At 51.7% G+C, this 21,013-nt stretch overlaps 1 protein-coding gene across 1 annotated transcript in view; it reads left to right on the top strand.

Moving 5' to 3' along the window:
• TNFRSF1B (TNF receptor superfamily member 1B) overlaps positions 1 to 19,121 on the top strand; it is a 35,363-nt gene extending 16,242 nt beyond the window's left edge. The window contains exons 2-10 of the mRNA XM_055582276.1: positions 1,084 to 1,183; positions 3,300 to 3,428; positions 3,847 to 3,996; positions 4,439 to 4,532; positions 4,943 to 5,172; positions 6,341 to 6,418; positions 7,016 to 7,050; positions 13,093 to 13,300; positions 16,377 to 19,121. Coding sequence (XP_055438251.1) covers positions 1,084 to 1,183; positions 3,300 to 3,428; positions 3,847 to 3,996; positions 4,439 to 4,532; positions 4,943 to 5,172; positions 6,341 to 6,418; positions 7,016 to 7,050; positions 13,093 to 13,300; positions 16,377 to 16,654 — 1,302 coding nt within the window. The 3' untranslated portion in view covers positions 16,655 to 19,121. The remainder of the gene's footprint in view (positions 1 to 1,083; positions 1,184 to 3,299; positions 3,429 to 3,846; positions 3,997 to 4,438; positions 4,533 to 4,942; positions 5,173 to 6,340; positions 6,419 to 7,015; positions 7,051 to 13,092; positions 13,301 to 16,376) is intronic.
• The last annotated feature ends 1,892 nt before the right edge of the window (positions 19,122 to 21,013 follow it).

Below are 21,013 nucleotides of genomic sequence, written 5' to 3'. Positions count from 1 at the left end.
TGCTCTCCGCCCTGACCCACCCCCGGTCATCTTGCTCCAGCCTGTGTGCCAGTCAGGTTTGCTCAGCTGTGGAGCATCAGAATCACTTGGGCACGTTTTCTTTTTTTTCCACAGTACAGCTTTCTGGGTCCACCCCTGGGCTCCTGACCCTTTGTTGGGGAGGGAGTTGGCATTATAATAGACCCTTCCAAGGTGCTTTGGAAACATGCAGTGCCACGCAGTCCCCCAGCCACCTCCAATAAGTGGGAGGAGCCCTGAGAAGGAGCTTTGCTTCAGGACCAAACAGGAAAGGGAGAAGCACCAGGACTGTGTGTGTGTGTGTGTGTGTGTGTGTGTGTGCGCGCGCGCGCATGCATGCGCACGTATGGGTATACACACATGTATGCACAGGCATCAGAGCAGGCTGGGAGGACAAGAAGGTACCTCATTTCAGCCCAATGAGATGATTGCTAGAAGGGGGCATATTCAGTGTTTAAAGAGAGCCCAGAGCAGGAGGAACCTGAATCAGCCTGGGGGAGTCAGGGAAGGCTTCCTGGAGGAGGCAGTACTCAGCTGGAAGGACGAAGGGATGATTACCAGGTGCAGGAAGAAAGAGGGTGGAACCTAGGCATGGGCACTTTGTGCTGAGCTCTGTGATTCCTTGGAGAAGGAAATGGCAACCCGCTCCAGTATTCTTGCCTGGAGAATCCCATGGACAGGGGAGCCTGGTGGGCTACAGTCCATGCAGTTGCAGAAGAATGGGACACGACTGAGCGACTGAGCACTATGGTTCTCTGTGACCGAGGCCACCACCTTCTGGGAGGCTTCAGGGCCTCACATCTGCCGAGTATAGGGTTAGGAGCCGGCCCCACCCTCTGGCCAGCTGCCTTGGTGTCTCTGCCTGCAGACATGAGTGTGCTACACTGAGCGGGGTGAAGGGGAGGTTAAAAAAGGCATCTCTTTTACCTTTATCTGCCCCCCTCACTAAAGGGAGAAGTCCCCACATGGATAGAACTCCAGGAGGGAGAAAGCCAAACACTTGCCAGGCACAGATGGGGATGTGGGAGTCCACGCTGATGTCTGTCCTTCCCTTCCTCCTTCCAGGCTGTGTTTACCCCCTACATCCCAGAGCCTGGAAGCTCATGCCGGCAGCAAGAATACTACAACCACAAGATCCAGATGTGCTGCAGCAAATGTCCACCAGGTAAGGGGTGACCGCTGGGGCCCTCGCCCTCAGCCTGGCTGGGTCCCTGGGTGCTGGTGCCCTGAAGAGAGTCAGTGTGTGCGGGGCTTAGGGGGTCAGGGTCATGGCCCTAGACTCTTACTGAGCTCCCTCTGGTTCCATGAATCGACCCCCACGATCGCTCTTGCTTCTGGGCCATTGCACATGTCGTTCTCTCTGCCTTCCCCGGGTGTGCTCCCATTGATCCTTTAGACCTCTGATGGCCCCCTACTTCAGGAAGCCTGCCCACACTGCCTGGTCAGATTGGGCTCTACTTTTGAGCTCCCACTGGCCCTTGGCAGCCCCCATGGCATCAGCTCTTTTTACACTATGATCATGGCCTGGGTCTCCTCTATAGCCCCCACTGTGCGCTACTTAGAACAGGGACTGTGTGGCTTGTTCTTTGCTGAATCCCCAGCACCTGGCGCAACACCTGACACATAGAGGTGCTCAGTGCATATTTGATTAAATCAGTGACTGCTGCCCATTTCACAGGTGGTGGACCTGAGGCCTAATCCCAGTTGGGAAAGCCAGGCAGCCCAACTCCGAGGGCTGTCCATCTACTCGTTTGTTTATATATTCATCCCTGTAATGTTTATAAAGCATCTGCTAAGCGTCAGGCACCGAATGCTGGGAACATGACAGAGAGCAGGGCAGGCAAAGTCCTTGCCCTCATGGATTTTGCATTCTAACAAGGGCATAAGGCAGATAAACCAATAGAGGAGGTAGACGTGTGGTCTGTGAAGGAAACAAGAGAGGGGAGGGCAGATGGAGGCAGAGTGGGACATGCTGGTCATGGAAGACCTTTCTGAGGAGCTGACTCGTGGGCAGAGATGTGCAGGAGGTGAGTCATGCAGATATACAGGGGGACAGAGGCCCTGAGGTGTTAGCTTGTTTGGTGTACTTAGAGAACAGGCAGGCCAGTGTGTGGCCCCAAGTGAGTTAGCAGGGACCATGGTAAGGAGTTTAGATTTTATTCTGCAGGATCTAGAAAGCCATTGGAGAGCTTTGAGCCACTAGCTTGAGATGTGGGCAGGCACAAATGCACCTGTCACCATGGCCATTTTAAGAGAGATCCCAGGGAAGTGACTTTTCTTTCTTCTATTAACTGGCAAGGTCTCTGTAAGAAGGCACTCGAATAGCACAGCAGAGAAGGTGCAGGATAGGAATGGGGCTCAGAAGAGAAACTTCTTCACGGTTTGCCTGGGTGTTCTCAATCCCCAGGCACATCTTCTTTGAGGCCCCCAGGAGTCCCATGGCCTCATCCTTGATAGAATACCAGGGATGACTGCTGCTGCCTTTTTTTTTTTTTTTAACCTTTCTCAGATGAAGAATTTCAGCCAATTATAAAGAAGAAAAGATAAGACTTCCCTGGTGGTCCAGTGGTTAAGACTTTGCCTTCTAATGCAGGGGTTGTGAGTTCCATCCCTGGTCAGGAAGCTAAGATCCCACATGCCTTGTGGCCAAAAAGCAAAGCATGAAACAGAAGCAATATTGAACAAATTCAATAAAGACTTTAAAAATGGTCCACATCAAAAAAAAAATTTTTTTTTAATAAGAACTGGTAAACCAGTTCTTACTAAAGTGTTATTGACTGATAATCGGCAGTTCCAATGGTGGAATTCCAGGCACCTGAAAAGAGCAGAAAAGGAAGGGTTAGTCACTTAGTCATGTCCAACTCTTTGTGACCCCATGGGCTATAGCCCACCAGGCTCCTCTGTCTATGGAATTCTCCAGGCAAAAATACTGGAGTGAGTAGCCATTGCCTTCTCCAGGGAATCTTCCCAACCCAGGGATCGAATCTGAATTTCCTGCATTGCAGGCAAGACTCTTTACCATCTAAGCCACCAGGCAAGCCCTAAAAAAGAGCAGAGGGGAAGATATTTTAGGAGCACTTCAGGGTTCAGAGATGGAGTGATGGCTGGCACACGCTAGATGGGAGATGATGCAGGAGTTGAAACTCTTATCAAAGAGCCTCCCAACTAGGCCTCAGAACTCTGGGGCTCTGGAGGACAGAGGATGAGCCTGGGTCCTGTCAGAAGCCACCCCCTGCCCCATTGCCCTCCTCCACTGAGACTCCCGGCCTTCACTTTTTCAGGCTACCGTGTACAGTCTTTATGCAACACGACCTTGGACACCGTATGTGCCTCCTGCGAGAGCAGCACATACACCCAGCTCTGGAACTTGGTCACTGCATGCTTTAGCTGTAACTCACGCTGCAGCTCTGGTGAGTCGGCTCAGAGTAAGGGATGATCCCGGGCATCCTCTCCTGGCCCCCATGAACTCCAGCCCCTTTGCCCTTGAGCTGGCTGGGCTTATTCTAGACCTTTGTTTTCATGCCCGAGGGCACATGTACAGTATAGCACTTCACTGTTTATCGTCTTCAGTAGGCCCTTGGGGCAGGCGGGCCAAGAGCAGCAGTGGGAAAACGGTGCCCGTTGTTAGAGTTGAGGACGTTGTGCCTGAGAAAGTAGGTGTGCTTGTTCATACTGTGACGGAGACTCTGTGGCCAGCAGTCTTTATGCCCCATCTGGAGGCTGGTGCAGAGGTCTGCTGTCTGTGGGTGGTAGGGCTGGGTGGAAAGACAGAGTGGGCATGGCCGGTGGAGGGAGGCGTGACCCTCGGCCGTCTTCTCCTTTCTCTAGACCAGGTGGAAACTCAAGCCTGCACAACAAAACAGAATCGCATCTGCACCTGCAAGCCAGGCTGGTACTGCACCCTGGGGAGGCAGGAGGGCTGCCGGCTGTGCGTGGCGCTGCGCAAATGCGGCCCTGGCTTCGGCGTGGCCAAACCAGGTATGGGGCCAGGGCCAGAGGTCCTTGGGGTACCCCCTTGGGTCTCTCCTTCCTAGGAACATCATCAGGGCGGCCAGGTGCCGGTTACCCATCTGTCCACTTGTCCCGATTCATTCTTCCCTCCAGCCCTCCTGATCAGGCACCTCCTGTGTGCTAGGCCCTGGGGATCCAAAAATGATCAAATTAAGCCCCAAGCTACTGGAAAGTCAGGTGGTGCCCCAGGAAGACAAAGTCACTAGAATTAGTTAAGGACAGACTGCCCAGGGGTGTGTGTATGTATGTGTGTGTGTGTGTGTGTGTGTGTGGTGTGTGAAGGGGTGGAGGTGCAGACAGAATCTCTTGCCTCCTCAAACCTCCCTGGGGCTCCCATTTCCCTTAGGGCCAAGGCCCGCCTTTTCCATGGCATATCTGAATTGGTGACAGTTTCCAATTTTTTGTGAAGGAACTGCAACAACAAATGTGATATGCGCTCCCTGTGGCCCGGGGACATTCTCAGATACAACATCATACACGGATACCTGCAAGCCCCACCGGAAGTGAGTGGTTGCATTCTCTGGTTCTGGAGGAGCAGGGAGGGGCTGTTCCTGGGGTGATCCTGAGGCTTCCAGCACAGATCATCTGGGCCACAGTGCCTGGGATCTCCCCAGTTACTTCCTTGGGAGGAGGCATTGCTGAGCCTGCTCCAATGTGAGGACTGGTTTATCCGACAATGGGCGGGTGGGTCCCGAACAGCCTGGTGAACTGGAGTTTTGTCCTAGAAGTCAGGGGTGGGGAGCATGGGGATAGGTTGGGTGGGGACAGGAAGGGACAGTCTTGAAAGTGGGCGTGGCGTGCAAACTCCCTCCGCTATCCCAGTTGCTGCCCCCTTGCATGTCAGCCTGGCTCCCACGGGTGAGCCCAGCTACCCTGAGTCATTCAGTCCCAATCACGCCTTCTCCTCCCGCAGCTGCAGTTCTGTGGCCATTCCTGGTACCGCATCGACAGATGCAGTCTGCACCTCTGTGCTCCCCACCCGGAAGGTGGCCCGGGGCCCAGCCACCACAAGATCCCAGCACATGGAGCCGACTCTGGGGCCCAGCACAGCTCCAAGCACCTTCTTCCTCCTCCCAAAAGTCCCAAGTCCTCCAAGTTCCCCAGTGGAACAGCCCAACACAGGGAACATCTCTCTTCCCATTGGTAAGTCTCAAGAGGTCCCGTTTATCCTTGCTCCCTCCCTTCTGTCTTAGCGCGTGTGTGCTAAGTTGCTTCAGTCGTGTCTGACTCTTTGCAACCCCAAGGGCTATAGCCTGCCAAGCTCCTCTGTGGGATTTCCCAGGCAAGAATACTGGAATGGGTTGCCATTTCCTCCTCCAGGGGATCTTCCCGACCCAGGGATTGAACCCGCATGTCTTATGTCTCCTGCATTGGCAGCCGGGTTCTTTACCACTAGTGCCGCCTGGGAAGCCCTCTTTAGAGTCTTACTGAGAGCTTGTTATGGGCTGGACCCTGTGGTCCATCCTGGGATGCAGGTAGCATTGAGACTTGCTTTCTTCCAAGATTTAGTGATGCCACTAAGAATTCCTGGATGGGGAGACATAGGGTCCCTGTTTTATCTCAAAATGGAGATGGTCTTCTGGTTGCCATTTCTGATGAAACACTAGGCTTTGACAGTGGGCTGGGCCAGGTCGCTGTGTTGTGGACTTCCCTTCTGGACTACACCAGAGGGCTCAAACTCATGGTCCTCAGGCTGAGTGTGGCCCACAGGCGTGTTTTCTTTGGTGCATGGATTTTGGTTTGTTTGCTTTGTAATCAAATCTCAGAGTCTCTGCCCTGGGCTTGTCCCTTGCCTGCGACAGCCCCAGTCATCTTTGGTCATTGACTGACCTGGTACATTCGAGTTTCCTTTAAAAAAAATTAATTAATTGATTGATTTGGCTGGAGCTTCCCAGGTGGCGCTAGTGGTAAAGAACCCACCTGCCAATGCAAGAGACGTAAGAGATGCGGGTTCGTTCCCTGGGTCGGGAAGGTCCCCTGGAGAAGGGTATAGCAGTCCACTCCAGTTCTCTTGCCTGGAAAATCCCATGGAGAGAGGAGCCTGGCAGGCTATAGTCCATAGGGTCGCACAGAGTCGGACACCACTGAAGCGACTTAGCACACACGCATTGGGTCGTAGTGGCAACCCTTTGGGCTTTCTAGTTGTCACACGCTGCCTTAGTTGCTCCAAGCCATGTGGGATCTTAGTTCCCCAACCGGGGATCCAGTCCACGTCCCCTGCATTACAAACTAGGTTCTTAACCACTGGATCCCCAGGGAAGTCCCAAGTTTACTTTTTTGCAGCTGTTTTGAACTTCTCTTTTCCTTCTAGGACTGATTGTGGGTGTGACAGCGTTGGGTCTGCTACTGATAGTTGTTGTGAACTGTGTCATCATGACCCAGAAAAAAAGTAAGAGTCCATCCTTCCTTCCTTTCTTCATCCGTTTATTCCCTCATTTGTTCAGGAAGTTTTTCTGGGGGGCCTCCTATGAGTCCAGCACTGGGCACAGCTTTATGGGTCAGACAGAGCTGGGTCTGGTAGACCCTGTTCTTAGGAGCTTAGAGCCTGCAGCAGAGGGCATTTCCACTAACTCATCTAGTAAGAGCTAAGATGCTATCAGGGCTATCCAAGAGGTGGGAGTCCAAGATTCTTGTCTAGGAATTCTGGGGGATTCAGCCCTTATGGAGCAGGTGGCATCTGAGCTGGGCAAGATTTTGATGGAGACATGAGTACAGGAAAGAAAGGGCATGCAGAGCAGTGGGGTGTGGTATGGACAAAGTGGGGCAGGAAGAATGGTGGGTGTGAGGGAGGGCAGGGGAGCAATGTCAGGCCTGCTGGAGGCTTGGGTATGGGGGCTTCTGTGTACCTTGTCTGGTAGGTAATTGCTCCCCCCAGGACTGAGCCTACTCTGAAAGCTTCTGCTTGGGCCCCATGCTCCCTCTTAGTTAGAAAAGATGTGACCTAAGGAAGTTGCTTGCTGACTGGTCCCTTTTCTCCTCTCTGCAGAGAAGCCCTTCTGCCTGCAAGGAGATGCCAAGGTGGTGAGTGCCCCTCTGCCTGCCCCCTCTGCCTCCATGGTATCCTTCCTGCTGGGCCAGGTTGTCCCATAGGAAGTGGTGAATTCTCTAGGTTGGTCTGTCCAGCCTCAGGCAGGATGCAGAGCCCCACGAGGCTGCAGAAAGACCAGCCAGGGTCTGTTGTGGGGTCTGATAAAGGTGGCATCTGGGCTGGGCAAGATTTTGATGGAGACACGAGTGCAGGAAGGAAAGGACATGCAGAGCAGCGGGGTGTGGTATGGACAGAGGCAGGGCAGGCTGAAGAATGGTGAGTGTCGGGGAAGGGAGTGGAGCAGTGTTGAGCCCAGATGACTGAGTGTGAACGGCCACATCAGGGAACAGAAGGGTCAGTGGGGTCAGTGGCAAGCATGTGGTCGTGGACCCATGCTGTGACCTTGGGCCGACGTGAAATTGCTCATGGCTGGTTCCTCACCATTAAGTGTGGACAGTGGCTCAGCCCTGCTTGTAGGACTGTGCCTTTCACCCAGCTGGCAACAGTTCTCAGCATCTCTGAGATATTTACAAAGCACTTCCACATGTACAGTGGTTTTCAAACTGTGTGCTAGGGTACCCCGGTGTTCCACAAAGGGTTCTGGGGCAGTGGAGGGGGGAGTCATCTTTGAGGTTGAGATCAAGGCTAGGGGACTGGACCCAGGGCCTCCCCCAACTTCAACCAAAGCAACTCATTTTTGATCATTTTTATGAAGTAGGATCTCTGCAGGATTTTTGCTAGAAACAGAGCACTGACATTGTATTTCACCAGTTTTCCATCAGGAGGGCATTTGGCTGCAAGTAACCAAAAGCTTAAGGGTGACTTCAAGGTGCTATATTTTCTGTCGGGGTGTTGGTGATTGCTGGAATGATTCAGTTGCATCCTTCTGTGAGGCCAGCAGGACCCCAGGCTCTGCCATCTTTAGTGTGTTGGCTTTTATTCTCTTGCCTTTGGCCTGTGTCATAAGATGGTGATCACCACTGCATATGTGACCTCCAGTCTGAGGCAGGAAAAAGAGGGGAAACAGCCAGATGCCATTTTACAGGAAATAAGACACTTTCCTAGAAGCCCTGGGTGCATTTCTTCTTTTGTCTTATTGGCCAGATGGTATCACGTGACCACCTCTAGCTGCAAGGGAGGCTGGAAAAGGTGGTGTTTTGCTTTTCTAGCCTTTATGGTGGAGGAGAACTAGGGAGAGGGCTTGGAAATGGGTGCGGGATGAGCCAGTACACGCTGTGTACTGCAACCCCCTGCCAGGTAGGCAGGCAGGTTTTTTTTTTTTGCTTATTTGTTTGTTTTGGATGTGCTGGATCTTAGTTGTGGCCTGCAGGGTGTTTGTTGTGGCAGCATGTGGGATCTAGTTCCCTGACCAGGGATTGAACCTGGCCTCCCTGCATTGGGAGCACAGAATATTAATTACTGGACTACCAGGGAAGTCCCTAGGGCAGGTTTTTTACCCAAATTTACAGATGAGGAAACAAGACTCCAGGAGTTCCCTCCATGTCCCCTGTCCTGCTGGGGCAGGGCTTCTCAAACCTGCCTGCTGATTCTTTGTCATGAGGGGCTATCCTATGTATTATAGCTTTTTCAGTGAAATCGTTGGCCTCTCCCTACGTGATGCCAGTAGCGCTGCCTCCAAGGAGTGAGAACCAATGTGTCTCCAGACATTGCAAAATGTTCCCTGGAGGACAGACACCCTCCATTGGGAACCACTGTGCTAGGGGGCAGCTCAGTCCTGAGGTTTACACAGGGTTTTTGGACTTGGTAGGGACCAGACTGGTTTCATCTCCTGATTGTCCCAATAAGAAAAGAAGTACAGAGAGGGAAAGTGACTTGCCCAAGGTCACACAGCATCATCTCTCTGGACTCCTGGCTAGTGCTTTTTGACATGCCCTACAGTAAAAGTGAAAGTCGCTCAGTCATGTCTGACTCTTTGAGACCCCACAGACTATACAGTCCATGGAATTCTCCAGGCCAGAATACTGGAGTGGGTAGCCATTCACTCCCTTCTCCAGGGGATCTTCCCAATCCAGGCTCCCACATTGCAGGCAGATTCCAGCTGGACCACAAGGGAAGCCAGACAGAAACACTGGTTTGGAGGTACAAACCATTTCTCATTCCTCCAGTGTGCCAATGCCATGCCCTCCTTTTTCTAGCTTCAGTTCAGTGATGCTGGAAGCTGAGACCTGGTGGCCCATAGAATAAGCATGCCCTCTAAGCTCCACCCCAGCACCCAACTGCCAACTTCCCTGGACTGAGTATTTCCCAATCTTTGGTGCAATAAAGCTGCCTCAGGAGTGGCCCAGAGCCCCCACTTCCCCTTTCTGTTTGCTCAGTTTTGTGTTTACAAGTGTGAACGACTCCACTGCTGTTTGTTGAGTGCTATTGCCAGTGGAGCCCAGGGATGTGCTGGTAATTGGCCCTCTGGGTGGGGGAGGACCCGAATCCTGATTTGTGGAGTTTGCTCATTTCTGTGTTATAAACACTCCCATTGTGACTGATTTCAGGAAGCTACTTAATGTAAAGTTGGGAAGAAACACACATAGGTCTGGGCTGGTTCCAGCACCCCACTGGCTGAGCCCCAGGCCAGGCCCTGCATCCTCACACACAGCCCTGTGAGGTACAGGATGTCATCACCCCACTTCACAGGTGAGGAAACTGAGATTCAGGGAGCTTCAGGTATCCGCATGAGGTTAGACCACTAGCTGAATGGCAGAGCCCAGGTTTGAAACTCATTCTGAATCTGCAGGGCTTGTATTTACCCACCCTCCTGTTTGCCCAGAGCAGACATTCAGAATTGTTCCAGGCATCCCTGTCCCCAGCAGGGACTGCCCTTAGAGGTTGATCTTCAGTCCCTTCAGTCCCTGGGTTCGCACCCCTGCCCTGACTCCTGTGCTCAGCCTGCACTCCACTGCATTTCTCAGCCTCCTGGCAGTGGTCCTGTTAACAGCTGCCTAGTAATGCTCCAGATCAGTGGGGTTGAGGGCACGGTGACTCAGCACTGCCCTGGCCCTCCTGGTAATGCCAATGCCTGGCGAGACCGTAGCTTCCCTTTGTTCAGAAAAGACCAGTGTAACCACATGTACGAGCTCAATCACCCCCACAGACACGCTCATCCACAGGCTCTCATTTCATAAAGAGGGTGATGTTTATGAGGTGCTAAGCGTGGGCCAGGCACAGTACTGAGCGTTGCTTAGCCTCACAGCTGTGCTGCGACCCAGGCAGTGCGGTTATTGCCCTGATTTTACAGCCCAGGAATCTCGGGCTCAGAGAAGTTAAGTAACTTTCCCAAGGTGACACAGCAAATGAGTGGCCTGAGACACAGACCCAGGAGTGCCTCTTTTCACCACCTCCAGCACACACGCTAGTTGCGCCATTTACACTCATGCACACGTGCTCCCCACACATAGACACACACATGTGAACATGCTTCAGACATTTTCCCACCTATACTTACAGGCACGGGAGCTTCAGGGACATACTCTCACACATACAGACAGACACAGGCCAGCCAGCATCTCTGCCAGGGTCTCTGCTCCTGCCCATGGTAGGCCAGGCTGGGACATGACGGGGAGGCTAACTGGGATCCTGTTTGTTGAATGACCCACCTCAGTACCTGCCCCCCATACCTCCCTGGGGTGCCAACCCAGGACTCAGAATGTATCCGCACCACTCAGAGCCTGCCTGAACTTTGTATCTCGTGGCTTTGAGGGGAGGGAGGCAGGCTGTGACCTTTGGGGGTTTCTGTTCTGCCTGGCCCTTACCACCAACAGAAAGGCGGGACGCAGGCCGAAAAGCCCCTTCTCTGGGGGATGTGAGGGATGACCTTTGGATGTTTCTTCTCCCGTTCCTGCTCCCCCGCCTGTCCATGCTCAGAGCAGGGTCAGGGGTGGGGACCAATACCAAGGTCAGACCATCTGACCAAAAAAAGGTTCAGGATGAACTTGAAATGCCCTCCCTTCCTCCACAGTCAAGGGCGGTGAGCCAGGGAGGCAGGACTCAGTCGGAAGCACGCAGCTGTGGTACACCAAGCGGGGCTCCCCCTGCCCCTGCCCTGGACCCGCTGTGGGATACTAAGAAAGGACTCACCCATTCTGGGCCTCCGTGGCCTCACGGGGACTACTTTCAAAGGATCCTCCCCGCCTGAGAGTCTGTGAGCCGACCTTCGGATATGCAGGGCTCTGGGGGCCTGGGGCCTGCAGAGATTGGCACCTGAGTCCTTCCTGTGTTCTCCACCTCTGACCCCACCTCCCCGACCCTGCCAGGCTGTGTCCCTCTAGCACTCATTTGCCTCAGTTCTCAATCTACCCTGGACCCTCTCATGCTGGACAGGGGGTGAGAATGTGGCCCCTCGGTCTTTTTCTTTCTAGAATCCAGTGATCGCCCAGAATCCTAAGGCAAGGGCTTGTGCACCTGGTCAGTTGTAGACAGGTATGGCCAACCAGCTCGGAGTGACATTTCTAGCACAGGTGTCTGAAAATGGGGCACCTTGTCTTGAGCTTCCAGGGACAGAACCCCAAACACCCGAGAACGATGTAGGTTTTAGCCCAGATGCGCCGTGTCCTAACTGTGTGACCTTGGGCAAGTATCTCAACCTCTCTGGGCCTCGGCTTCTATATCTGCAAAGCGAGGATAACTTTGGGCTGTATAGATAATGTCTGGAAGGGCTTCAGCACAGTGCTTGGCATTGGATGGATTCAAGTATCAGCTAATGTTTTATTACAGTTGTTGTTGTGACTTGTTGTGTTTTAAGAGAAAAAGATGGAGAATCACACAACAGCTTGGGCAATGGAATCTGCAAAGTGTCGCTGAGACAGCAAGACTGAGAGCCCTAAATGAGAGGACTGTCTACACTGGATTGAGGGCCAGCAGACTTTTTCTGTAAAGGTCCAGACAGTCAATATTGTAGGCTTTTTGGATCCTCTGGCCTCTGTTATCACTTCTCAGTTCTGACATTGCAGTGGGAAAGTAGCCACAGACATGACATTAACAAATGGGGGTGGCTGTGTGCCAAGAAAATTATATTTATGGACACCAGTGTTTGAACTTCATGTAACTTCGTATCATGAAATATTGTTCCTTAAATATTTTTTCAACCATTTAAAAATGTAAAAACCATTCTTAGCTCACAGCCTGTACAGAAACAGCAGCAGACCAGACTTGGCCCATGGCAGTAGTTTGCTACGCCCTTATTTTTTTACGACTATGCTGGTCTTCGTTGCTATGCACGGGCTTTCTCTAGTTGCGGAGAGTAGGGGCTGCTCTCTAGCTGTGGTGCTCAGGCTTCTTGTTTTGGTAACTTCTCTTATTGTGGAGCATGGGCTCTAGGCACGTGGGCTTCAGTAGATGTGGCTTGTTGCTCTGTGGCATGTGGAATATTCCTGGACCAGGGATCGAACCTGTGTTCCCTGCATTGGCAGGTGGATTCTCAACCACAGGACCACCAGGGAAGTGCAGAGCCCTGATTTAACAAACCCTTGATGGGTGCTTAATATGGAACAGGCACTGGTATTAGTGCTTTATGAAACTTCAGTCATTTAATCTTCCCAGTAACCCTGGGAGGTAGCTTTATTATTCTTTCATTTCTAGAGGGAAAAAAAAACAGAGGAACAGAGAGGTTAAGTAACTTGTTCAAGTTTGCAGAGCTAGTCAGTGGTGGAATCATGGTTTGCACACTATGGTCTGGTTCCAGGGTCCATGCCCTTGGCTGCTGGGCTGAGCCACATCACCCCATGACCTTAGGAGAGTCATTTTCCTTATCTGGGCCTCTGCTTCTTTATGCAAAATGAGGATGAAAACCCTGCCTCACCTCTCAGACTGTTCAGTAAACAGGGTCATGTGGCCCCTGCCCTCCTAGGACTCACACTCCAGAGGTTAATCACAGAAGCCACAGAGAATCAGACGTCCTAAAAGTGCTGTGCGTGGAGAGAAGGTGCAGAAATACCGTGTAAACTGTGAAGTGCTGATGGTGGTGAGAGGGATGAGGGGGCGAGGAGCCAGCTGATGGGTTCCCCACCCCCCTCCTCCCCATGCAGCCACACCTGCCTGCCAACAAGGCCCAAGGTGCCCCAGGCCCTGAGCAACAGCACCTGCTGACCACAGCGCCAAGCTCCAGCAGCAGTTCCCTGGAGAGCTCAACCAGCACCACGGACAAGAGGGCGCCCACCAGATCCCAGCTGCAGTCGCCAGGCGTGGAGAAGGCCAGCACGTCGGGGGAGGCTCAGACCGGCTGCAGTAGCTCAGGTAAGAGGCAGGAGCTCCCCCGCCCCTGCTCCCAGCTTCATCCCCTACGGGCACACACACCCCCAACCCCCCCACCTGCCACCACCCCCCCACCCCAGCCACCTGCCCCCCCATTCCCCCGCCGCTGCCACCTGCCACCCGCCACCCCCCCACCCCCACCATGTTTCTTCCTGGTTTCTCTCTGAGCCAGTGAGTCCTGGGCTGCCCTGCAGGACACTGGATGCCCTGTACCACCAGCCTGGGCTCCCCTCCAGGCTCCCTTCCACCACCCTCTCAGGTGCAACTGAACCACAGGCTTCTTTCTGTTTTTGGAGCCCACCAAGTACCTCCAACCCTTGCCCTGTGTGTTCTCCCACACACAGAAGAAGCACCCTTCCTTCTAAACCATTTCAGATTGTCCTTTGAGTCCCTGGTATCCAGGCAGGGAGTCTTCTTGTAGAATATGTATAATATGTAAAATGTCATATAACAATATTATATTTCAATGCTATGTTCTGTAAATATTGCATATCATATATTAACAAAATATTGATCTATATTAATGTTATATAAAATATATTATATATAGCATATAATATAATATTATGGCTTTCCAAGTGGCTCAGTGGTAAAGAACCCTCCTGCAAAGCAGGAGACACGGGTTCAATCCCTTGGTTGGGAAGATCCTCCTGGAGAAGGAAATGGCAACTCACTCCACGTATTCTTGCCTGGGAAGTCCCATGGACAGAGGAGCCTGGTGGGCTACAGTGCATGGGGTCCCAAAGAGTTGGACATGACTTAGTGACTAAACAGTAACAACAACAATAATATGATATTATATATATATATTGTATTTATATGAGAGTTATGTCACTATATTAATATTTTAGATTAATGCTATATAATATATAGTATATAGCATAAATTACTATATTAATATTATAATGTCTCAATTATATAATATTTGTTGTATATTTGTGTTATATTTTATTTGGATATTACTATATATGGTATATATAATATATTTATTAATATAATAATATTGCATTTTAATATATCATTATATTATGCATGCTAAACCACTTCAGTCATGTCCAACTCTTTGCCACCCCATGAACTGTAGCCTGCCAGGCTCCTCTGTCCATGGAGTTTCCCAGGCAAGATTACTGGAGTGGGTTACCATTTCCTTCTCCAGGGGATCTTCCTGATCCAGAGATCAAACCTGAGTCTTCTGCTTGGCAGGTGGATTCTTTACCACTGAGCCACCTGGGAAGCCCCTATTATATATTATAGTTATATTATTACTATATAGTACATTGTGTTTCCTCATCCTATCAGATGAGGAAACTGAGGCCCAGAGGTTAAACAGCTTATTCAAGGGCACACCCGATAAACAGAAGAGCCAGAAGTCACCCCTGGGCTCTTGGGGGACAGGGTTGGGCTGAATGAGTAGATGATACCCCTGGTCTCCACCCACTATGCCTGTTGTCTGGTCCCTTTGGGACTGAGGCATCAGGACTGTGGAGCCTGTGTGGGGTCTGGAGAAGCCTGTGCCCTGCTTACAGTCTGCATTTTGCCCTGGGCCTGGTCTGTGACTACTGTCATCCCTAGTGGGCATTGGCAGTGCCCACATTGGACAAGGCCCCTGGGTGGAGTCCTGCAGAAAGCCTGGGGCTTCCCTGGGCATGTTTTGTACTGAGAGGCCAAGCCCACTGGCCTGCATCTCCCCTCTCACCTGGCAGTGCTGGCTGGCAGGTCAAGGAATGACCGTGAACTTGGGTCATTCCTAGATGCCTTCCCAGCAGTTCTGGTGCTGTGAGACTCCGAGCGGTTTCCTTAACCCACCGAGCCTCAGTTTCCTGGTCTAGAGGTGAGCATGGCATCTCCTGGGCAGGACTGCGACAGTCTTCCCTCCCTGCCACCTGACTTGGGGACTGGCTGGAAGCTTCTAGTTTCCCATCATAGCCCACCCTCATCAGTGTGAGGTCTTGTCAGTGCCCCCACCACAGCCTGAGAACTCCCCAGTGAAGGACCGGGTCAGTGCCTGCAACATAGCCAGTGGCCCTAAACGTTTGTCGAGTGAATAAATGAGATCCAAACATAAACTCTTGGTCTTTGCCCACCTCTTAGATTCACCTTCCTGCATTCTTAGCGACACCCCTTTCACACCCAACATGGTGTGGCTTCCTCTTTGGACACCTGTGTCTCTGTCTGCCCACCCCATCTACCCTCTGTCTCTCCTCCTCTCCCCTCCTGAGTCTCTGGCCTCTGCACCCCACTTCTCTCCCTCTCACCCAGCACCTCTCCCCACTGTGGGAACGGGTAAACCTCAGGTCTCTGCCCCTTCCTGCTTCCCCGTCTGCCCCCACAGTGTCTCATTCACGGTATGCAAAGGCCATGGTGACGCTGGGTGACATTTGGGTGCCATGAAGGCACGGTGTGGAAATTTCCTTCCACCCCGTGATTTCAGCTCTCCATCCCCACCCTTGCTTCTTTGGGGCTGCATTTTTTTGTTTTCTGTTTTGCTTCGTTAATGCTTTTTATTTGATTTTTTTTTTTTTTGGTCTTTTTTTGTTGCAGTGAATTAAAAAAATTTTTTTTTAATTTAAACTTTTTATTTTCTATTGGGGGTATATCAGTAGGGATACTTTTTCATTTCTATTGGGGTATCACAATGTCGTGATAGTTTCAGGTGAGCAGTGAAGGGACTCAGCCATACATATACGTGTGTCCACTCTCCCCCACAGTCCCCTCCCATCCAGGCCGCCACAAGTTCAGAATCTCTGATTCTTTGTGGGGAGTCTGTTTTGTTCTTCAAACACCTTCACTTGCCTTATGTGGTTGGCGCCTTCTGTCTATGGGGTAAATTGGGCAGGATATTTTATTTGACAAGTGAAGAAACTGAGGCACACGAAGGTTCAAGCAGCTTGTCCAAGAGTACACAGCAAAGCTGGGCTGGCACAGGGGCCTGTGCTCCTGGCCCGGTGCTCTTTCCCGTGTGCCCGAATCTGCCTCTTGGGCAGGAGACAGGCTGTGAAGACACTCCTTTCTCCAAGAATCCCCCACTGACTGCCCTCTCCCGTCTTGTGTTTAACAGAGGCGTCTTCCGGTGGCCACGGGACCCAGGTCAACGTCACCTGCATCGTCAATGTTTGCAGCGGCCCTGATCACAGCTCGCAGTGCCCCTCCCAGGCCGGCTCCACGAGGGACACAGACGCCAGCACCCCCAACTCCCCGAAAGAGGAGCAGGTCCCCCTTTCCAAGGAGGAACGCCCCTTTCAGTCCCAGCCGGGGGCTCCAGAGACTCTGCTGCAGGGCCTGGAGGAGAAGCCCCTGCCACTCGGTGTGCCTGATGCAGGAATGAAGCCCAGTTAACCTGGCTGGCCGTGGGCTGTGTCACCGCTGAGCGGGGGCCAACCTCTGGTGCTTCTCTGCCCCTCCCCTCCCCCAGGACTCTGGCTCTTTCTGGGCCAAATTCCTTTGTGCACAGCCTCAGCCTTCCTCTCACCTGCAGGCAGAAGAATGAGGCGGGGAGAGTCCTGATGGGTCCTGTCTTGGTGTATGTCTAACAGCAGACGCAGATATGCTGGGCAGCCTGGGACAAGCCCTTGCCTCTCTGAGAGCTGACCCCCAGCCGGTCCTGCAGTCTTGGCTTCTGGAGCCCTTGTTGTTTTGGGGTTTTATTATTATTATTTTTTAATCCCTGGACTCTACTCTGCTCTGGCTTCTTGTCACGGAGGAAGGATGCTGTGTGTATCAGTGGAGAGAGAGAGTGGAGAAAGGACAGGCCTTTAGCCTGAATGGGAGACTGCAGGATGGTCCCAGTGAGGGTGGCCATGTGCCATTAAGTCAGATGGTTCTATGCGGGGAGAGGGTGGCGACCCCTATAAGGGTCCCCTGGTTAGCTCAGGACCCTGGGCAGCACCACCTCCACATCCACTCCTGCTATCTCCATCTCATAGCATGGGCTAAAAACTGGATGCCCAGAGGGCCCAGGCAGGCAGCCTTCTGAATGAGTGCTGTGACCTGGTTAAGATCAGATCAGATCACCAAACGTCTAACTGGAAATCTTCCAGTTTAAACTTGTGACAAAAAAAAAAAAAAAAAGCACCATGGTGCAGACAAACAAGCCACAGTGTAACAAAGCCAGACTCAGAGTTTGCATCCTCTGCCTTTGACCTTCACTCCCATTTACCCACAGTGCCAGCTTCCCCTCCCCCACTGTCTGGTGTGGGGCTCCAAGGCCACACCTTTTCCTATCAGGGAATTTCAGGAACTGGAGATGATTGAGGCCCCGCAGCCATCTCCTCCTACCTCAGCCTGGACCTTCCTCTTTTGCCTCCCGAAGGGGTGTACCTATTTCTCTCGACAGCCCCTCCCGCTGTGCCTGAAGTCCCAGGTCCCAGTGGAACCTCAGAGCCGCTTTGGTACTGGGCCCGCTGAGATCCTGGGTGGACATGAGATGCTGAGGGCAGGTCCTGTGTCTGCGTGTCTGTGTTGTATGTTGTGGTTCTGTGACCCGTGTTGTCTGTCAGGTCAAATGGCCTTCCGGGAACTGAAGTGCTGAAGCCAACACTTGGGCTGATGGATTTTTCCCCATTAAGGAGTCCCCCCACTCCCCAAAATATATGCCCAGACCCTGCAAATGATGGACAAGTGAGGCCTTAGTCACATTCTAGAAGGAAGGGGGATGGGGGCCTCCTTGAGATGACAGCTGGATCCCATATACTTGGATCCCTTGTTGAAAAATTCCACTGAACTTGAACTTGGCAGCTGAACTTTTAGAGGGTAGGAGAAGCCCAGCCATTACCCTGGAGTGAAGAAAGGCTTCCCATGCTGGGATCAAGATGTCCCCGTGCCTGGACTGGCCAGAGTCTCCAACCGCATTGGACCCTTTACAGCTGTGGAGCACTTCTGCCCCCTGGTGGACTGTTCTGGGAGGACCTCAGGCTTCCTTGCTGTCACCCCCACAGAGCCAGGATGAATTAGAAGAAGACTCTGGGTGTGGCCTCATTTTGTTACCAGAGTGGCCACTAGATCCTTGGTCAAAACCCATCGACCCCCTCCCTTGAACAGGAACTCACATATACCTTTAAGTCACAGGGTCGGGACACGAAGAAAGAAACTATAGGAAGAGAAAAATAAAAACTGGATAGAACCAGCTGAAACCAAGATGGAGATGCATCTGACCTCCAGCAGACCCCGAGTCTCAGTTGACACTGAGTGAACTCCGAGAGTTGGTGATGGACAGGGATGCCTGGCATGCTGCAATTCATGGGGTCGCAAAGAGTCGGACATGACTGAGCGACTGAACTGAACTGAACTTACTACATTAGCTACTAAATGACATACCTACTGGTCTCCGTGACCAGGAATCACTGACCAAAAAAGGACAGAAAAGAGGTGGCACCTCATTTCTAGGAAAACCCTAACTCTTTCCCAGAAAACAAGAGCATTTGCCTCCCCATCATTCCTTGCACTCTTTCCCTCATTGTTCTTAACAGCAAATCTGGCTCCCCGTTAAGGCGAGAAGTTTGTTTATGAACGGTTAATAAGTTCCCACTTCTCCATTCTCTGACCAGTGAATAAAGCTTGTGCTGCTCTAATCTCAGCTTCCATTTTGGGTTTGGTTGTGTGAACCCAAACAGAAAAAGAACCTTCTCTGCCAAGGAAGGGGGCCTTGGCCAGGCTAGGGCCCAAGTGCTGGGGGGAGTCCATTTGACCTAACTGATAACAATTTTCCCAGCTTGTGGGCTTGTGTTGATCCCAAGGACAAGGAGAGTTTGCACTGTATGTATTCTGGACAGCATTCCTGCTTATGAATAAACCTTTTATTTGTTTTTTACTTTGACTGATGGCTTTGTCTTCAGGTCTGAGCTGGGATGTGTCCTTGGTCCTGGTGCCTGTCACCAAGGTAAGGGGGAGAATGGGTCTTGGCCACTGGAGTCTGATAAGTCCATTCTGTGCCAGACCCCAGAAGCACCCGCATTACAGCTGCCCTTGCTGAGAGCCTGGCCACTTCCTCAGGCATGGAATGGACAATGCTTTCTGTCCAGAACCACCCAGCTGGCCTCCAAACAGGCCCTCAGCACACATCCCATCCATCGCCTTGGTCTCCTCAGCCTGCCCTTGGGGTTGGGGTGGTCTCTGCAGGTCTGCTCATGCATGTGCAGCCCCTTACTCACTCAGGGGAATAAGACTCTGGCCTCCAGGAGGCCCCAGTCACTGGGTACTCCAATTGTAAGCAGATAAGTTAGAGCTCCTTGGAGAAAGAGAACCAGGAATGGCTTTCTTGACAGAAGAGAAACCATTTTGTGAGCTTAAGTCTAGCCACAATGCCTGTGCTTGAACCGGCCTCAGTAACTACTGACCTTAAGGGAACAGAAGAATGGAGAAACAAAGGACTGTTGTAGGGCAAGAGAAGTGACACTAGCAAAGATGATGTACCAGTTCTAAAGACCCCCAGTTCTGTTTCGCTGGTAAAGATTAGCCTGAAATGCTCAACCACCAGATCAAACGGAACCTAAGGGATGATGATGTTGACCTTTTCTGACCATTGTGACTTCAATCAACTTAGACTCAACTTAAAAACTTAGACTCTGCCTACAGCCCAGGCCCCTTCATGACTATACTTGTGATGTTAGCTTAAAACTTCCCCAAGATTTCTATTCAGGGGGACATTACTTGTGGAAAGATCTCTGGTGTTCTCCTTACTTACTGCAAATAATCATAAATCCTTCCTGAGACTTCTCTGGGGGCCCAGTGATTAAGACTTCTAACTCCCAATGCAAGAGGTGCACGTTCGATCCCCAGCTGAGGAACTCAGATACTGTATGCCACTCAGCACAGCCAAAAATGAATAAATAAATAAAAATGTAAATACATAAAAGGGAGAAACTGAAGTAATAATAAATACTCCCTTCTCCTGATCTTTGACTTGGTTGTGTCTTTTGGTTCAACACTCACCAAGAGGCAAACTCAGTTTTTGGGTAACAAGCAGAGCACAGGGGCTGAAAGCAGAGGAGGGCCCTGGCCACAGCCAGGGGCTCAAGGGGAGGGCTCCTAAGACATAAGCAGGAGTTTTCCAGAATAAAGGATTCAGAGGTGGTTGCCAGCAAAGGGGTTTCCTTATGTCAGGGCCTGAAGGGGAGAGAGACTCTGGCCCATGAATTCATTCAGCCTCCTTCCCTGCTCTCTGACACTCCCTCACCAGCCCTGTTTTTATTGGTGATTTCTTGGACTTCCTGCTGCTGCTGCTGCTGCTAAGTCGCTTCAGTCATGTCCGACTATGTGCGACCCCATAGACGGTAGCCCACCAGGCACCCCTGTCCCTGGGATTCTCCAGGCAAGAACACTAGAGTGGGTTGCCATTTCCTCCTCCAATGCATGAAAGTGAAAAGTGAAAGTGAAGTTGCTCAGTCGTGTCCGACTCTTAGTGACCCCATGGACTGCAGCCCACCAGGGTCCTCCGTCCATAGGATTTTCCAGGCAAGAGTACTGGAGTGGGGTGCCATTGCCTTTCCGTTGGACTTCCTACTGATGCCAAAGACTCAGCCTCTGTGCACCAGTGCCAAATCAAATCTCAGAGTTTTGGGTGAAGTAGAAAACAATAGCTTTATTGCTTAGCCAGGCAGAGGGGGACACAGCCAGCTTGTGCTCTCAAAACTATGTGTCCCCATGGTGTGGGAGGGATTTGGTGAGGAGTTTATAGCAAAGGTTCAAGTGTGGGGTTGC

Source organism: Bubalus kerabau, chromosome 5 (assembly GCF_029407905.1).
Source record: "Bubalus kerabau isolate K-KA32 ecotype Philippines breed swamp buffalo chromosome 5, PCC_UOA_SB_1v2, whole genome shotgun sequence".
Taxonomy (NCBI): domain Eukaryota; kingdom Metazoa; phylum Chordata; class Mammalia; order Artiodactyla; family Bovidae; genus Bubalus; species Bubalus kerabau.
Note: the sequence above shows the minus strand (reverse complement) of the source record. Positions and strands in the feature narration are given on the sequence as shown.